This window comes from Toxorhynchites rutilus, chromosome 1 (genome assembly GCF_029784135.1).
Source record: "Toxorhynchites rutilus septentrionalis strain SRP chromosome 1, ASM2978413v1, whole genome shotgun sequence".
NCBI lineage: Eukaryota > Metazoa > Arthropoda > Insecta > Diptera > Culicidae > Toxorhynchites > Toxorhynchites rutilus.
The window spans coordinates 144,118,948-144,137,275 of record NC_073744.1 but is presented as its reverse complement, the minus strand read 5'-3'; the positions used below and the strand labels follow the sequence as shown (position 1 = coordinate 144,137,275).

General features: G+C 38.2%; 1 protein-coding gene across 1 annotated transcript; it reads right to left on the bottom strand.

Annotated features, from left to right (window-relative positions):
• Window positions 1–9,060: 9,060 nt before the first annotated feature.
• On the bottom strand, window positions 9,061–17,491 carry LOC129762766 (TBC domain-containing protein kinase-like protein). Its single transcript, XM_055761290.1, has 4 exons — window positions 16,336–17,491; window positions 15,469–16,271; window positions 9,802–10,073; window positions 9,061–9,734 (listed from the first exon to the last, which is right to left on the bottom strand). The coding sequence occupies exons 1-4, from the start codon at window positions 17,388–17,390 to the stop codon at window positions 9,273–9,275; spliced, it is 2,592 nt and encodes an 863-aa protein (XP_055617265.1). The 5' UTR covers window positions 17,391–17,491; the 3' UTR covers window positions 9,061–9,272.
• Window positions 17,492–18,328: the final 837 nt, after the last annotated feature.

Here is an 18,328-nt window from a genome sequence, read left to right as displayed (position 1 = left end):
CATCCTTTTTTGTCATTCCGCGGCATCTGGAATCAATTAGACCAAAGAAAAGTCTCAAACCTGTATGGCCAATTCACCCCGCAGAATCGTGTCTATATCATCCCACACAGCATGCAAAAACATAAATGCAATTTATTTCATTTATTGTTGTTAAACTTAAATTTACTGCACAATGCACAAAAAGTTTTTTTAATCAGCGGAAAAAAACATTAAAATCACAATCGAAAAAAAATGCTTACAATCAAAGTGCTTGATTTGTTCATGCTACCGTTTCCCTCCACTGGTCAAATTTTACCAGGGTTTTTACGTTAGGTACATACGGTTCAACAATAAAAAGAGATCACATCATACAAAGTGCAAGTTGAGTGGTACTTTTCGAGATGAAGGGGGTGTCCAAATAACCCCCACTTACCCTAATGCTACCTGAGTTGTTGCAAGCAGCTGAACAGGTACCTGACTTTCCTTCAATTTTTCGACTAGAACAATGATTTTCAACCGGGGGGAATTCCTTCCTAGTGGAAAATTTTGTCTTTAAAAGGGGGGAATTGTGCAAAGGAATATTACACATTTATTTCGCTTTGAAGATAGCAATGATAAGCAAAAATTGCCACAAAACTTGGCAGTTTGATTAGACTAACAGAGAGTTGCAACCCCATAAAATGGCAATGGAGGCCATTGGCCACTGACAATCATTATGGTTGATTGTGCATAATATTGATTTGCTGATATTTTGAATATAAAATAATAACTGTAATGTTTTCCAACATTGCAGAGCTGATTTTTGTAATTCAAACATTCGCATTTGGTGGAAAATACCCGAATCAGGACGATAGTTACATCGAATAAGGTCACTGATCTTTTTGTTTTTACGTAATAGATATTTTCATATATTGTTTTCAAGACATACTTTGGATGAAAGAATATTTAAGTTTCGAATAAGGAAAAAATGAATCTATCATAGCAAAGTTTTTAAAGTAATTATTTTTAAATTATTCTCTAGTTCTTTTTCCATAATTTTGATATCCGTCTAAAGAAAATCTGAATCATTTTCTGCGTTTGGCAGAAAAACTCATCAGGTGTTAAATTTGAAAATTATGCTTCTGACCGACGGTACTGACCAGTTTCTGTTCAAATAATTATATCAAACCTCATGTCCTGTATATCAAATTACACGAGAATGGGAAGGATAAGAGGATTAAACTTCAGAATCCCATATGGTAGTAACTCAGATTATACTGATCATGAGATGGATAAATTCGGGTTTATTCTGAAATATAGAAGTTATTATTATTCCTCAAAATTGTAGAAACGGTTGTTAAAAAATCATTTTAACATTGACCTATACTAAATACTTCTCACTATTCAAACGAGTAAGACAAAGCTGAGTACAAAAGTATGCGAGATATCGATTATTAAACTCATGATAGTCATGCTTTATCTCTAGAGTAATTTATAGAAAGAGGAAATAAAATTGCATTCCCATATGTTCAACAACTACATCATTCAAGAGCAACCAAGTATTCCTCTTCATCTTTGAACCAGCGTTTGATTCAGCAAACTAACGCACCAAGCAAATGATTCATGGAATGAGTCCGAATAGCTGGCATTAAAATACCGAATCATCGAGATATAATCGCAAACTTGTCGTTCTAAAACATACGTTCAATTGAATGGAATATTATCTCATACACTTATTAATTTTACCTACACAAAGTTCATACGTCCGAAATTATGCTACCGACATAACGTTCAAACGCCCGATATTATGCAACCGACATGTCTGTTATAAATGGGAATGAACTCTTTCACTTCACGGAGTTTATTTTTACACGCTACTGTCCGTGACAATGATGATAGACACAAAAAGATTAAGTGAAGTGTAAGTGACGTGAAAGCGTTTGTGACAGTGATGTTCATGATCAGGCCCTATATTAACACTTTGGCGTCCGGCAACACCGCAGTGGTTACGCACGAAAACTAGCGCCTGACTGCCGGCGACACCGCAGTGATTACGTGCGCATAGTATCTCAGTGGCCGGCGACAGCACTTTAGTATCGTTTGCATTCTGTTGGGGTTTTGTTCAGGTAACAATAACTCACACACGCTATCAAGTTTTATGTTTTTACAAGTAGGGGAGGTGGGGAAAAACGGACATATTAAGAAGAACTTTTATTATATCTCTCGAAACTCATGTTTTTCCAAACTTCAATGCCGTTTCTTGCATTTCAATATACTGTTTTTCGAATTAATCGTCCGAATATTTTTCAATGTTTTTACTAAAATTAAAACAGACCGAAAAGTAGAACATTTTTTCGATGATTACCCGCATGGACATATAGTGGAGGGAATATGGACAGTTTTGTAATATTTACGTATGTATATCTTCGCAAATTCATGAAAGTAGGGGAACAGGGTTGAGAACTTATGAAAACTAACAATAAGATTAGTAAAACTTGACAATTTCCTATTTCCCGATAATATCAAGAACGGGAGGCGACAAGTCAAGTAATCCGAGTTAGCGTTGCCGGCGCAAAGCGCACATTTTTTTACGAACCGTGCGGACGTCAAAATGCTAATAACATGCGAATATATGTCTCTTTACATAAAAATATTTAATTTTAGCGTCCAAGCCATATATACGGAGAAAAATTGAAATTTCTGTTATGGCTATGATCCATATCAATCGAGGCAAATTGATTAATCAATTAGTTTCACAGAAAAAGTGCAAACTGCATATTGCGATTGTATAGCCGGATTGTGTGAAGTGTGCTCCCATTTAGGCTTCGTGCTTTTTGCCCTAAAATGCTGGTTCGTGAAGAAGTAAACTACATTGAATATTCGTGTGTAGATATCCTTAATCGGAAGTTGGATTCGCCGAAAAAGCAGATTATTATGTTGAACTTAAGAGCATATTCAACCAGAAAGATCAACCAACCATCAGATATGATTTCCGGGTAGCTGAATGCTCTACGGAGAAGTGAAATATGGTTATAAGAAATATTATCGGAAACAAAGAAAATCCATCAATTGGCTAATTCATGAAAAATACAAGGAAGCATTCGAACGTGAGCTCAAGCCTCTGTGTCTTGAATCTAGGTCCGAACATGCTGATAATCCCTTCCTGTCATTTTTTCGTTTCAAATCTAGTAGGAAAGTCGCTCAATGAACATCGCGAAATAGGTACTAGTAAGTTAAGCAATATGCGTCACACAAAAGCTCTTGTTCGGTAAATAGCTTGCCTAACTGTTTAACAAAGTTCATGTTAGTTCTATGAAATATTTCGCGCTAATAGAAAGATCGCAACTATATTTGAATCATCTACAAGAACGTCGATTGATAATGAATCAGCTTCTGCTGCATAGAAGCAACGAATGTAAACAAATTATGTTTGCTCAACAGATGCTCTACATGTATGTGTAACAAGAGCCCTAGAGCTCTATAGTTTCGCCTAAATTAAGAAAAAAATGGCTTTTTCCAAAAAGTAGTCTAATTCTTTTTCGAATATTTCAAGTATGCATAGTTGGTTAAATGATCCATGTCTTTACGCCCACAACGTTTCACTACTATCTGAGATAGTACTGCCTACTCCTAAGACGAGTTGGCATGAAATTCGTCTATAGTTGTATTGGTGAACCCGAGTGCGAACCCGTGAAACATCTCAGTGCGAAACTAACAGCTTTAGGGTTGAATCTAGTGTAAAGTGACCAGATGGTGTAAAGAGTGTAAAGAGGTCTAACGCGGGACATCTAATCTGTATTATTTCTTTCTATGTATCGGAACTCAGTTGTGATTTTTCGGTGGTTTAGATTTTGTTCGCGCCTGAAAATCACTCGCTCAGTCAGAGCATTTAAGCCTGGCAAGCACTATTCAAATTCTATAATTTTCTTCAAATTATTGACTGGAAAGCTCGAAAATTCCAATCCATTTTTCATCGATTTTAGTGCTAAAGTATGCATTAAAAATCGAACTAATTTCGGATGGCAATTTAAAAAACTTCAAAGGATAATTCAATGGAACAAGTTTTCCCTAAATCTTACGTTTATTAAGCCTACATTAAAAATGATTCAAGGCTGTTGATTCGCAGTCTTGCACCGTCAAGCAACTTGATGATTTTTTCATACTGCCAGCTCCACTCCACAGCGAACTTCCTGAGGCACTTTGTGTCCGCCAGATGTAGCCAATCTGTTATTAACAACATTCTCTCCCTGTCGCTCTTTAAGCTGGGAGATCGAAGCAACTGGCCAAACGAAGGTGAAGGAGAATCTGGCCAAAATGGACATTTTTATGTGTAAAGGTCAGACGAGACCGGCCGTATCTGAGCAGCAGGCAATCACCCAGAAGGAGTAGCTTGAGGTGGTGTTGAAAAACTTCTTTCCGGCGAAAGAAGTGAAAAACTTCTCTTCGTGCTCATAATGAAGGACGAGACGTACTTGATACTAGAATTCAACGAATGGTAGGGGACCGGGTACCTTACGTTCCCCAGGTAAGCGATGACGTCGAATATATCATCCACATCAAGTTCTCGAAGAAGGTCCTTCTCTGACAGATGAGAAAGGAATGTCCAAGTCGGCCTTCTTTCGAGTCACATGGTGAACGGGAAGATATACAGTACGAAGTACTTGCCGGAAGTTGCGAAGGTGATGTGGTCTTTATGCCGAACCTGGGATCAGCCCATTATGCCAAAAGATCACTGGAGGATGGATCGGCTGAAGATAAATATTGTCGCCCGATAGAAAACTTTTGGGCGAAGGCCAAAGTGGAGAGGCAGCTGACCACCAAACCCACAAAAAGGTAAAAGAACACGTCAACATTAATTTTTTCATCGGCCATAAAAGTTTTTTTTTGAGGTTCATCCATTTAAGACAATATATATATATATATATATATATATATATATATATATATATATATATATATATATATATATATATATATCGTGTCACGGTGTTTGTTACCGAACTCCTCCGAAACGGCTCGACCGATTTTGATGAAATTATACTCAAAATACTTGGTAGGTATGAGAATAGGTTGTAAACTATATATAATAAGGGTAGGATACCGATAACCATATATTTAATACCGAATAGGGTGGCTCTATGCAGAAAAAAAGATCTGGATATTTTTTTTCAAAAATTTGACTTCATACCATACATATAACCTTAAATTTTGACCCCAATTCCCTATTTTTAATTGCGATTTTATTATTTTTGTGTCAAAAATATTCTAATAATTTAACCGTTGTTCGTTTTTTCAACAGAACGAATTTATTTAAGTTGTTCAATGACTGATGGCGTAACGCCCGCTTCATTGAACATCCATCTACAAATACACAAGTAACATCAATTCATCTAAAGCAGGGAGCATCTCCGACGAGCTGGAAGCCTTTCTGAATGAGCACATTGAGTTATCGAAATTCTTCAAATCACATTTGCTCGGATTACAAAATGATAATCACGCTATTGCCATCAACCCTGATAAAACATCAGCTGGAGAGCACGTGTGTAGATCCAAAGCACAAGCGCTGCTGGAATCTGATAGCACGGTAACACGAGAAATTTAATGCGAAGAAAAAACAATAATCTGGAATTCATCGTTCACACACACCGTTCATACGACCCTCGCTATGTTCTTCTTCAATGGCACTAACGTTCCCAAGGTTTGCCTTCTCAACGTAGTACTACTTGCGTCATTTTTATTAGTAAATAGTTGAGATTTCTATGACGAACAATACGCCTTGAATGTATTCCAGTGTTTGGATTTCGATCAAAATCGAATGATACACAATGTGTCATGCAAGAAAACTCTCACGAACATATAACCAAATATGAGAGGATCATTCAGATACTTGTATGAATGTCAGTAATCACTTGTGTAATATTTAGTGATTAAACTAAGAGAGGAACGAAGACTGTTGATTGCATATCCGATCTGTATCAAACATCGCATACCATTTTCGAAACCTGCATACAAGTTTGAACCGCATATATCGTCCCGCTCTACTATAGCGAAACCCACTGCACAGGCAAGTGCAAAGCAATAAATGATACAAGAAAAATTACGTCATCATTCGGTCACCATTTGCGGAGAGCAACAAATGGGGAAAGAGAGCGGTGTTGCTAGTAAAACTATGCGGTCTATATGAATATACACATTTCAAGGGATAGAGGCGTTAAAAATGGAAAATATAATCTGACTACCCTTCCCTTAGCCTCTATCGAGCTAAATAATCATATAGTTTGCACTCTCTGAGACATAAAAATCAGGATCTGCTACATTAGCTGAATATGAATCTTTCGCTTTGCGTTGTCCGTACGATCCTGCTGTGTCATGATGCATGGAGGGGTCGGCATGCATATGTTAGAGGCAAAGAAGAAAATAAGCTTTCTGCACCGAAAGCGTATATGATAGCTTTGCTTGCATGCTGGTGTGCAATGAAGTGCGAGCCGATGCAGAGTTGTCTCGTTCTCTTTTGTGTCGTGATTTGCAGCACATAACAACAATAGAATACCGCTGGGAGAAATGTTTCCTGAAAGATCATATTTGAACGAACGAAAGCGATTTTTTCAATGTGTGGATCATTTGGCAAACACTGATGTATTCTGGAGTGGCAAGCTCTAGAATACGCGTGACTACAGTGCAAGTCAGAAGGGTTTCTTTAACGAAAAATCTCTTGCATAAACATTAGACCAACGAGACCCCGTCACAGATACTTAATTCATTATGAACATCATTTCTCATTTTGATTTAATATTTATGAACATGCGACGAAACAAACAGAGGGCGCGCTCGAAGGATTTTTATGTTTATCATATGGTGATTTGACATGGTCAAGAAACGCCAATTCAAGATATCGTAAGCTGTGCCAACAATTCATGGTCGACATATACGCGAAGGTAGAGATTGAACGACTGCAATTCTTACTACACAATCAACAAAAGCGGTGCGAGGAATAATACATTCACTTGCGAGACACTATCATGAGCAACGCCGACACAGCTTTAGTTATAGCCAGGCCAAAGCGCAATGCATTGTCATGACATTGCGCGTGTGTTCAAACACAAAATGAAGTTCGATCGTATTCGTCCCCACATATGGTTGGTTGTATTCTGTTGAATGGAAAAAGCGCAATTTTGCATTCTGTTCATGCTCAAATTCAATCGAGTTGAGCAAATGTGACAACCTTGCCACGCAATTCGACGTAAACAACATTGGTCTTCATGTTCCATTTCTTTGAAGCAAAAATAGTAATGGTTTTTCGGGTTGAATAAACACGCAAAATTTAGCATTCAAACACATTCAAATTTTTTTAGCATCCAAACGAAATCGAATAATAATTTTCATTAAAATTTCAACAATTTAGAATTATTTCCGGAATTATGCCGATCAGATAGAGAGTAAATTGTACCACAAATACGGATGACTTATTTTGACCATTGTTTCGCGACAAGGCGAACGAATTTAAGAGTGTAAAAGTCGATTTCGATCGAATTGTAAAATCCGATCACTCATATGCATATATGAATATTGAGTTCTGCAAATCGGTGAAGAGTAATAAAAATATCCATGAATAAAGGAAGCAATATGGCTGTGTTTCAAACTTTGATTACCGATGTGAATACTCCTCGATTGAATGACAACGATAAAATAACCCAATTCAAACAGGCCGATTAATCAGCTCCATTGAAGTTAGCTGGCGTATCGCTGTTTTCCAATTTATGAACGAGACCAAGCTGTTATAAACTAAGCCATGTTGAAAATCACATGCACGTATTTTCTAACAAGGAGACAGCAATAAATATTGCTCTAGAATACGCGTGACTACAGCCGTCAATAACTTTAACTTTTAAGAGATCAAACATGTCAGTTACGTTAATGAAATACACCAAGAAACATCATATAACCATTCGTTCAAATCATTTAATTGGTTTTTTTATCGGTCACATTCGATTTATTTTAAAGATCGTTAAAATATTCAAACACACTTACAATACATTAGTGTGTTTTATTCAACACCCAAAATATTCACTAGAAATAATTTATTTGGCAGAACAACGTTTGCCTGGTCAGCTAGTATTAAATTATAATGATATCGCGGGACATTCTCGATTCTTTTGCCAAATTCGGGACGTTTCGCGGGACGCAATCTTACGCGGGACATTTTGTTGAAATGCGGGTCGTCTGGTCAGTTTAACCTAGTGCGAAACTGGATTGAAACTGAGTGAATAAAAAACGTTTTGACAGCAGTTAGTGTGGCACTTGGGTTGACATTGAATAAAAACGAATTCGCTATTACTCTACACACTGCTGTTGCTTGGGATGAAAATGTGAGAGAAACTGAACACCATGTGAAACAAACATGTCACTTTTTTTGAAAAACGGGTACGAAAAAATAATGTTTGTCTGCAAGCATAAAACTGTAAAACACGGAAGACTGACTCGCTCCATCCTAGTCCTAAATTCTAATCCTGTCCAGTCAATCTAGTGTTAGATTTAGTCAATATTCAATTGTTACTGTTAGTCTTAATTATACAGAAAATACGTTTTTATCATAAGGTAAAAGATGACTCTGTAATGTTAGATGACAAGTAATTGAGTCTGATTAATAAACCTTTTTGGGAAAAAAAGTTGAGAGGTGAGAGCTACCAACACGAGACCGTTAATCATAGATATCACAGATATCACAGATACAAAAACAGTATGTTCTGAACTGAAGAGATTTTCTTCCACACAGTAACAGCATTAATTGATATGAACAGTATCGCCGATTAGCCATTGTATTCATTATCCGTAGAACCGCGTCCGAATAAAAGTCACGCAGCATTTACGAGGATTCACTAAAATGGATTCGTTGCGGATTTCCTTTTTTCGCCCGTCGAGCAAGCAAGAATCACATGCAGGATGGCTCATGACTGTTCATTTTACGCCACAGTACCTACATGTTTCATAAGAACAGAACAATTCAGAGTGTCAAGGCTAGAGGGAACAATGAGGATTTCCGCTATCGCTGGTTTGATCGGATCGTTATCGTATTCGGTTGAGAGTACATAGACTATTCCACTTGGAGTAACTAGGATTTATTTGGGCATGTAAAGCAACAGATAATTAACGAAGGCGAAACATTTCAATAACACATGATTATACACAATAATAATACTATAAAAAAGTTCAAGCAATTTAAACTGGTAAAGTTTGATTGAAAAAAATGACATTAAATTCGTTGTATAACTAAGAAGGATATATCACATGTGACATACTAGAAATCGTTACGACCTCTACGAATCTACGTAGTTGGAGATATTCGGTACACTTTTTGCCAATGTAGTAATGTAGTCGAATGTTTGCAACACCAGTTTGTTGTCGGTTCGATACACCGATTCGAAACCTCTATTCAGAACGCACACATAAGGAACGTTGCAGTCGACTAGAAATTTCGCGAAAAGCATTGCGTTTTCATGTGACGTGCTGATAATAACGACAATTTTCTTCCGCAGGTAGTCCTCTAATCGGGGAATGTTGAGACCATTCAAACGGGATTCCTTCAGCGAGACGGAGCTGAATGGAATGTTGACACTGTTCTCGATTGCCATTTTCTTGTACTCGAGATTGCTCCGAAGATCAAGCATTGCGACTTGTGAGGGGCGGTCCCGCAACAATCGAATCAGATCATACACACTAACGCGGGGGTACAGTTCGGTTTGAACCTCACGATGGTCCTCATCCGAATATTTGAGATCCTGGAACGATATTTTTTTTTAATTACTTCAATGCGAATGGATTCCGCGTATGGTGAGTACAACTTACGAACTCGCCCGGTCCATCTTCACTCATTGCATACTTCCGAAACGAGATGCTGCTGGGCGTAAACTGATACATAGATTCGGAATCATTTACGCACGTTTCCATCACAATGTCCGGAAGGTCGCTGAACAACAGAATACACTCGTTGAAGCCCGACTTGAGAAGTGTATTCTTCAACTGCTTGAGAATTGCAATTCCGATGAACAGTGGATACGAGCTGTCGCCGAGAATGAGTTTATCCCACAGGTGGAAGATCTTGTGCAGCGGGAAAACGTCTGAAATGATAACGATTAGTTTTTAAGAGGGTTGCGTCTGGGGCACGACCACATAGTTGGGGTAGAACTACGTCAGGCTGTTTGTAGCATGTTAATTTTGAATATCCTAGAAAAACCCAGGGAAGGGCTGTTTGCTTTTATTGTTATTATTAATACAGGGCCTTTCAGATTAAACGCTTACGCAACAAATTCTAAGAACATCTATAAAAGTGAACCGATTTTTATTTAAAAAAACGAAAATAAAGCTTATTTTAGGGCATTTTCGATGTGAACACCCCTTTTTTCGATAAAGCATTTTAAACGGTGAACAACATTCTTCATCCACAACTCTAACATTACGATTCCGATGCTGTTGAAAATCTGAGTTATTTCTTCTTTAAGATCCTCCACATTTTGTGGCTTATCAACATAGCAACGGTCCTTCACGTACGTAGTAATCGACAACGAGAAATGTTGAAATTCTTACCAGCCTCGTGAGTAAATTGACCAGTTGTGCACCTACACGATGAACCAGTGAAACCCACAATTTGATAAATTTCTGCTCAACATTGCAAAAGAAAGGGGCTAATTAGTGCTCGAATATTTTTTTTTATCTATGAATTTTAGTTAATTGACTGAACTAACCGTGTTTCCTCATATTTCAAACATTTCTGAGTCTAATTCTTATTTTGGGCTATTTTTCATAATCGTGCGTAGTAGATTGTATATACATTCAATATTAAATTGCATAAGTTTAGATGCGTAATGGAGCGCGATAGAATGTTTCTTAAACATAATATTAGAGTATTGTTTTCAGAGACAAATTATCTTTTTAGTTAAATTTCTTCTGGTGATACGGTAATGAAATTTAAATCGCAAATCAGTCGAAAAAATGTTTGAAAAGAAAATGAAGAAAATTGTATCAAAATCCAGCATGTATCCTGGATTTTGATACAATTTTCAGCCCTGGTGAGAGTGAAATCGTATCACCATCCCACTTTGTGTCACCTAGATACATTTCTTCCAGACAAGTAGAAATTTCTTTATTATTTGTTTCAACTATGTTGATCATCCTAGAGCTGTAGGCCCACTTGACTTTGCACAAGTTCGGGATATTCTGCTGCATAAATTTCTTCAACTCGTAATCGCACTTTGGGCTTTGGATAAAGAATGGTGCCAACGAAGAGAGAGGAGAAAAACATGTCCTTGTTTTTGAATTATTCGTGCAAGAGTGCAGAAATATAATATTGAGAACATGCGTCTTACAATGAATATGATTAGCGTTTGGAAACGACTTCTTTGCGATCGCCTGGATTTCTCATTTATCTCCTGACATCACTCGAGCTCCATCATATGTTTGCGCAACCAGCTTAGCAGGTGATACGCCAAATTGATGCAGTAAACTAAACTCATTCTGAATTTATTCTGATGTTCCAGAAAATACTACCGTGGTATTTATGACGGCGGAAACCGACATATCTTTCGTAGCAAAAAAGTTACACATGTATTTATAGTTTTCTCTATTTACAGACGTTATGCTTTCATCGTGACCTCGGAAGCTCAACCCATGTGAACTAAGAAGACAAACTAATTCAATGAGAATTTTCATGCCTTCTCTGTTCTTCACAATTGAATTATGCTTGTTTCTTACGATTTCATTAGCATAATCTAACGCATCTTCAATGCAAGTTTTCTCAAACGTGCGGCATGTCATGCTGTTGTTGGTGTGCTCTTTGGTAGCTGAATGAGTATTTATAGCGAAAGATGGATGATTTAAATCTGCATATCCTACTCTGTATAGTTCATTAAGACTTATGTCAGATGAATGTATCTTTTAATAAAAATTAAAAAAAATAAAAATAAAAGTACCTCTACGCTGTTTTTTCTGCTGGGCTCTGTAACAGCAAACAAGGCCAACAAAATAGCTTTACTCTTGTACCTGAACCACAAATGTACTTCGCGTCATGAGCTGTAGCATCAAAGTTCCGTGTAACTATTTCACCGTTTCTAGCACAAGTCGTTTTTAACTTGTCCAGTTTTGGCCGCGGAAAATCCGTTTTCGCAAAAAGTTATTTCTCCCTCACAGTTCTTTTCGCAAACGACCTTTTCAAAAACTCATCGATAATATACTGCCCAACAGTGTGATTTGTGATGATTTATCGCGAATCTCAATTGGCACACCAAAAAAAACTGGATGAAATTTTGTCATCTGGAGTGCGCCAATCCGACTGCGAATCTAAAGCGTGGATCTCTTCACGCGCAAAGCAAAATATGCACGATACATACGCTAATACATTGGCAATTTACTAGAGCGTGTGAGCGCCGCTCTATTTGTTCACCGAAAAAGTGCACAGAGACTGATGTCGATGACGTAATAAATTATCTGCGTCAAGCAAGATTTCTGAGAGCCGCTATATAAAAGCATCTTACGCAAAGCGCGCCGATTGTGGATCTGGTCTGGTAGTCTGAACTCGGGTTGCGAGAGAATCGAGAGAGACTATCGATGAGGAGATCTGAATCAACCCACCACCATTCTCTTCTGTTGTGCACAGAGTCCACTGCACGAAATCGTTGCCAACACATTGGCAGTTTAGTTACCCGAAGCTTCAACACAATTTTATAAATCAGTGCGTAGATATAGGGGAAAAGGGGGGAATTTGGACCACCTAAGCAAATCGCCTAATATTTCCAAACCAATACGGTCTAAATAAAATATGCCACATTGTATACTAAGATACACTTGTTTTCTCTTAATCAATAATGTTTAATCATTATATCAAGCTTTAAACTACCAAATATATCGTAAAATAAAAGGGATGATTTTTGGACATTAAAATTAGTTGTTCGAGTATTTTCAAACACTTTCGATGCTTGGTAAAAAAAAATCCGTTGTTGATGGCCTGCGTTGCTCTTTCAAGCTCCTACTTCTTCCAACGTTGTCTGCCCACACTCTTTTTTGTAATTCAGCGGCATCTGGAATCAATTAGACCAAAGAAAACCCTCAAATCTGTAGAACCAATTCACCCCACAAAAACGTGTCCATATCACCCCATACAACATGCAAAAATAAAAATGCAATTAATTTCATTTATTGTTATCAAACTTACAGTTTCGCTGCATCAAATTGTTCCTCTTCTGTAGGCGAACAGAACTTTACTGCACAATACACGAAAAGTTTGTTTAATCAGCGAGAAAAGCCTTAAAACCACGATCGGAAAATTCACATTTTTTGACAATCAAAGTGCTTGCTGTGTTCATGCTACCATTTTCTTCCACCTGTCGAATTTTTCCAAAGTTTTTTTACGTTAGTTACATACGATCCATTTATGAAAGAAGATGACATTATAAAAAGTCCTAGTTGAGCCGTACTTTTTGAGATAATGGGGTGGTCCAAATCACCCCGTATGTCCAACTCACCCCGTGTTATCCTACGTAATTTTTGTGCACTAATCGATGTGCACTGGCTGGGGGGGAGAGCATAGAATAAATGGTACAAAATAGAAACCAATATACGTAATTCTGCACAGTGCGTGGGATGGGAGAGCCGTATGTTTTTCATACTTTCCAGGCGTTTCTTATTTGAGCTCTAAGCTATTTGTGCATAGCAGAGTAAGAGCGTTTCATTTTTTTCTTTTTAAATATTAGATTGTGCAGTGCACGAGGGGCACACATGGACGAGACGCCACTGGTTGCGATTAATCGATTATTTTGGTCGATTAATCGTATCGAATAACAAACTGCTGAAAACTATTCGACTAGCTGATGAACGATTAATTTCAAAAATCGGGAATCACTACACCTGCCCTAACATTCCGCTCGATCTTCCACTCTCTGTCTCTCTCTCTCTACGCAGTTCTCGTAACATTTCTAACTTGATGGCCTCCATTTGAGCCGAAAATAGCAAGTGGTTTTATAAAATAACACGTCTCCATGGGTAGAGTTTGGTCCGACCTATTTGGCCAGCAAAATTATGGAAAGCTTTTTTTGGTTCAGTGTCCAAATTGATTGCACTAGAGATGGGCAAACCGTTCATGAACTGTTCAAAAGAGCTAGTTCACCAAAAAGAGTGAACGAACGGTCGTTCTTTTTTACTGGGCAACAGTTCACATGAACTGCTTACTCAGTTCAGAACGAACTGTGTACGAAGACCGCTGGCGGAACTGTGTATACAGTTCAGTACGAACTGACCGCTGGTTGAACTGTGCATACAGTTCAGAACAAACTGTGTATGGTGATCGGTGTATAAGGGTGGGTGTAGACTAGTGATATATTCATGTGAAGAAATATGATGAGATTTATAGAAATCGCATCAACCGTTTACACTAGCGTGAACTTCTATAATGAATATATTCATATTTTCGGTGAATTTATTCACCTAAAGTAGAACTGCATCCAACTTTAGTGATTTCTCAATAGTGAGAAATTCACAAGCGTTTACATATACTAAATTTATTCAAATTATATATACCTCGAATAAGTGTATCATATTTATTCTCACCCGTTTACACCTATTTTCACGTGAATAAATCCATCTATAGCTTTAGATCTCCCGAATGTAAACCCGCCATAAGAGGGAGGCGAGCGAACGAGTGATAGCTGAATGCTGCTGCAACAGTCATCAAATTAACGAATGGAAACAAAAAAAAGCCCCATGAAATAACAAAAATAATATGTCGGGGTTGTCGTTTCCATAATAAAACGCAATATATCAGGATACGGTGGTTCTTAAATTAAATCGTTCGATTATTTATCAAAAAAGTTTGAATTTCATATTTTTAAATTGAGGGATTTCAGTGAGATATGCAAATCTACCTCACTAAAAAAAAAACAGTTGAAAGTGAAACGATTCAAACAGTCTTTTTCAACAGCAAATAAAAATTTGCGTCGCTGAAATGAAATGTTTTTATATTATATCATATTGTGCTCGATAATTTCGAGAAAGTCGTTCGCGTTTTGGTACAGTTTTGCTATAGCAGTTATTGTAAAACATCGCAAGAAAACCAGCGCAATGCTAGTTTGTACTGAAAAGACTGAATCATGGCTCACACTAAATCAAAATTTAAAAATCATAGTTTGATGTTCTATTCTGCTAAGATATTTTCAACAAATTCGGACATTCGCTAACAAACAGCATTTTATGAATGAACAGAACAGTCCTCTAACATTTTTTATACTTGCTTTGGCATTACCCTCTAATGTACGAAAGAGTGAGTGAACTGCTCAAAAGAACTAGTTCACTTAAGTGAACGGCCGGTCAATGAACTGTTCATCAAAGTGAACCGTTTTGCCCATCTCTAGATTGCACTGATAAAACTCACAAAGCGATTGAACCTAGCATCCACTGTAAGTTTCTACTCACTGGATATATAGAAAAAGCAGATTGAAATTCAACATAAACCAAAGAAACGATACTTACGGCTGAACATGGTTAAAAACCACGGTATAGCATACAGTTCCGGTATGAAATTGATCCCGTGCAGATGTTTGGCCAGCATCGGTTCGTGGAAAAATATCAGCTGGAAAAACTTCACCAAGTACTCCTTGATGATCGATGAGTTGTCCTTGAGGAAGAACAGATGCAAGTACTTGGGGATGAATTTGTACAAGCTCAAAAACGCCCGTTCTTCGTTGTTGAAGTTGAGATACAGGAACGGAGCGGTCAGTGAATCCAGCCCCTGCCAGTATACGTACTGCGGGTGGGCGGTGACCCACGCCTTGAGCAGCCTCTTCAGCTTGGTGTGTCCCTCCTGGGACGAGAGCAGTTCGTTGTACTGATGACAGCGGGGAATGTCCACCTCAATCTGCCGATCGGTGTGAGTTGGAGAGCACTTGTCCAACTGCTCGTAGAGACCATTTTCCACCACGCCAAGCAGACAGGCCCAGACGTGGCCACGGAATGGTGGCGGAATATCCTTGCTGGCGAAGCTTTTCAGCAAATCTTGAGTGTATGGATAGCCCTGGAGCAGGGTTTTCAGCAGCATAATGCGATAAAACTGGTACACCGTGTCACGTTCTCGGATTACCAGCGGAAGGTCAGTCTTGAAGATGGGAGATTCTAAGTAAGCATTCGTAGAATATATCAACGGTAGATAATCTTCCTCAGGAATATCCGAGAGACGCTCCAAGAGAATGTTGAAGTTAAGGAAAATGATTCGACTGTCATGCAGGAAACTTTGACTCTTTGGCGGCGAAATTGATTTTCCATTCAGAAGAACTAAGCTGCAACGATTGAAAGATAATAAAAATGATTGTTGACAATAAATTGCAAATAATCTAAACATACTTTGGTAGGGATAGTATTGGAGCCTCACTTTTGATCAACCCTTCTTTCTTCAATTCCTGCTGAACGTCTCCACCAGCCAACTGCCAAAGATAGTAAATCTCCGCCAAATTGTCGCAATGTTTCTCAAGTAGGGTCATTCCCGTAGCATCAGACGGAGCAAAGCTTTCATTGCGAAGATGATCGAATGCCTCATTCTGCAAAATATCTTTCGCTCGTGGACGACTTCTCACCGGTACGGTAAGACATTCTTCTATTATTTTTCTGAGCGGCTGATCCAACGATTCATAGAGTTCAATCTGTTTGTGCTCTCGGGCAAGTTTTTCAAAAACATTACCAATCTTAGTCAAACTGAGCACTTTACGAGACACTTGCGATAATTTCAGGGAATCCCACAGCTTACAGCCCAATGCTATTTCAGCCAAGATCATTCCAAGGGACCAAACGTCACTTTTGATGTTCTCTCGGGAGCCCAGCAGTACTTCTGGAGCGAGATATCTAACATTTCCAATCGGAAACGATACGCACTTTCCTTCGTATGTCATGTAATATAAACCATAATTATACAACTTCACGTTAAAATCTCTACTGATGAGTATATTAGCCGGTTCCAGGTTTCGACAAACCAGTCCATTCCCATTCAAGTGACACAGCGCTCGCAGAACCTGATAACCAATCCTAAGCAGAATCTCCTGCTTGTTATTCTCTCCAATGAACGTCTCCGTCAAGGTGCTTCCGGCGAATTCTTGCACTATTATGGTCCGCTCATGCTTCCCCCTGATCACATCTAAATATTCGCACAGATTTACGTGTTTCATCGTGTCACTTTTCAGCACCTGCGATCGTCCAAAGATCCCGATCGAATTGGGCGTCAGCGGAAGTCCGTTGCTTCCGCAGCATTCGTCACTCGGGTGAGATTTGGCGAAAAATGTTGACACCGAAATGCGGTAGTTGAGCTTTGCGGCGGGACCCATCACCAGAGAATTGCCACGACAGAACACACTGCTGCTACGATTATGCTCGAATCGCTGCTCGCCCGGGGACGTTGTTATCCGCATTACCACGGAACGGGAATACCACGAACGGTTTCTGCCTGTTATGCAAATAAACACCCAAAATCGACACTGTTTACGTTCCGGCTACTGATAAGAAAATTGTTGTCAATCGCTGCGATGATAGGTTTGGTTTCTAAGGTCAACTGGTAAATTACATCAACTCAAGGTGTATATAGTGGGGATGAATCACAGTTGAAATAACGTAAGCAATAACCCACGCAGGTAAATGGATAAGAATCAGCAGAAAACAATATACATTATTATTGAAATATTCAATAACAATATTGTTATTTTACCCGTTTAGAGCAAAGGCAATTAGCTTTAGTCCGCGCACTACTAAATGAGGAGATTTCAAAACTCGAGGCTCTCAATTGATCGTCTTCGAGTGTTATTGCAGAAAACTATGTCCTCCAAAGAATCATCAATTGACGGAGGTTCCGTAAATTCGTGAAAAAAATAACGCATACAGATAGGATATACATCATTTCAAAGCTACAACTTTCAGGTATTATAATAATTTCATTAGAATATTTTACATATTTTTATCTTGGTATATGTGAATGTAGTGGACAATATTATCGGAAAGAAATAAAAAATTTTTTTTTTAGTTTTTTTCAAAAATTTTGTAACTAACACAATCTCTTGTCAACCAACTCAATAGCAAATCAAAATAACCTCATCAACCAGCATTCATGTGGTTCCTGGAGTATACCTGTAGGATCTTTCCATCGGGGATATTTTTGTTAGAATGAAAATTTTATGATTAATAATTCAATAAGTAATGATCACACCGTAAATCGAGAGGCAGGAAGGAGTGAGGAGTGCGTGTATATGTGAGATGGATGAAAACAAAAATTACAAATCGTTCATTCTGAAAGTACGCTTAGCGTTCTCTATTTCTGGTACAATTTGCGATGAAGTGTGTAGCATACTTTAAACTT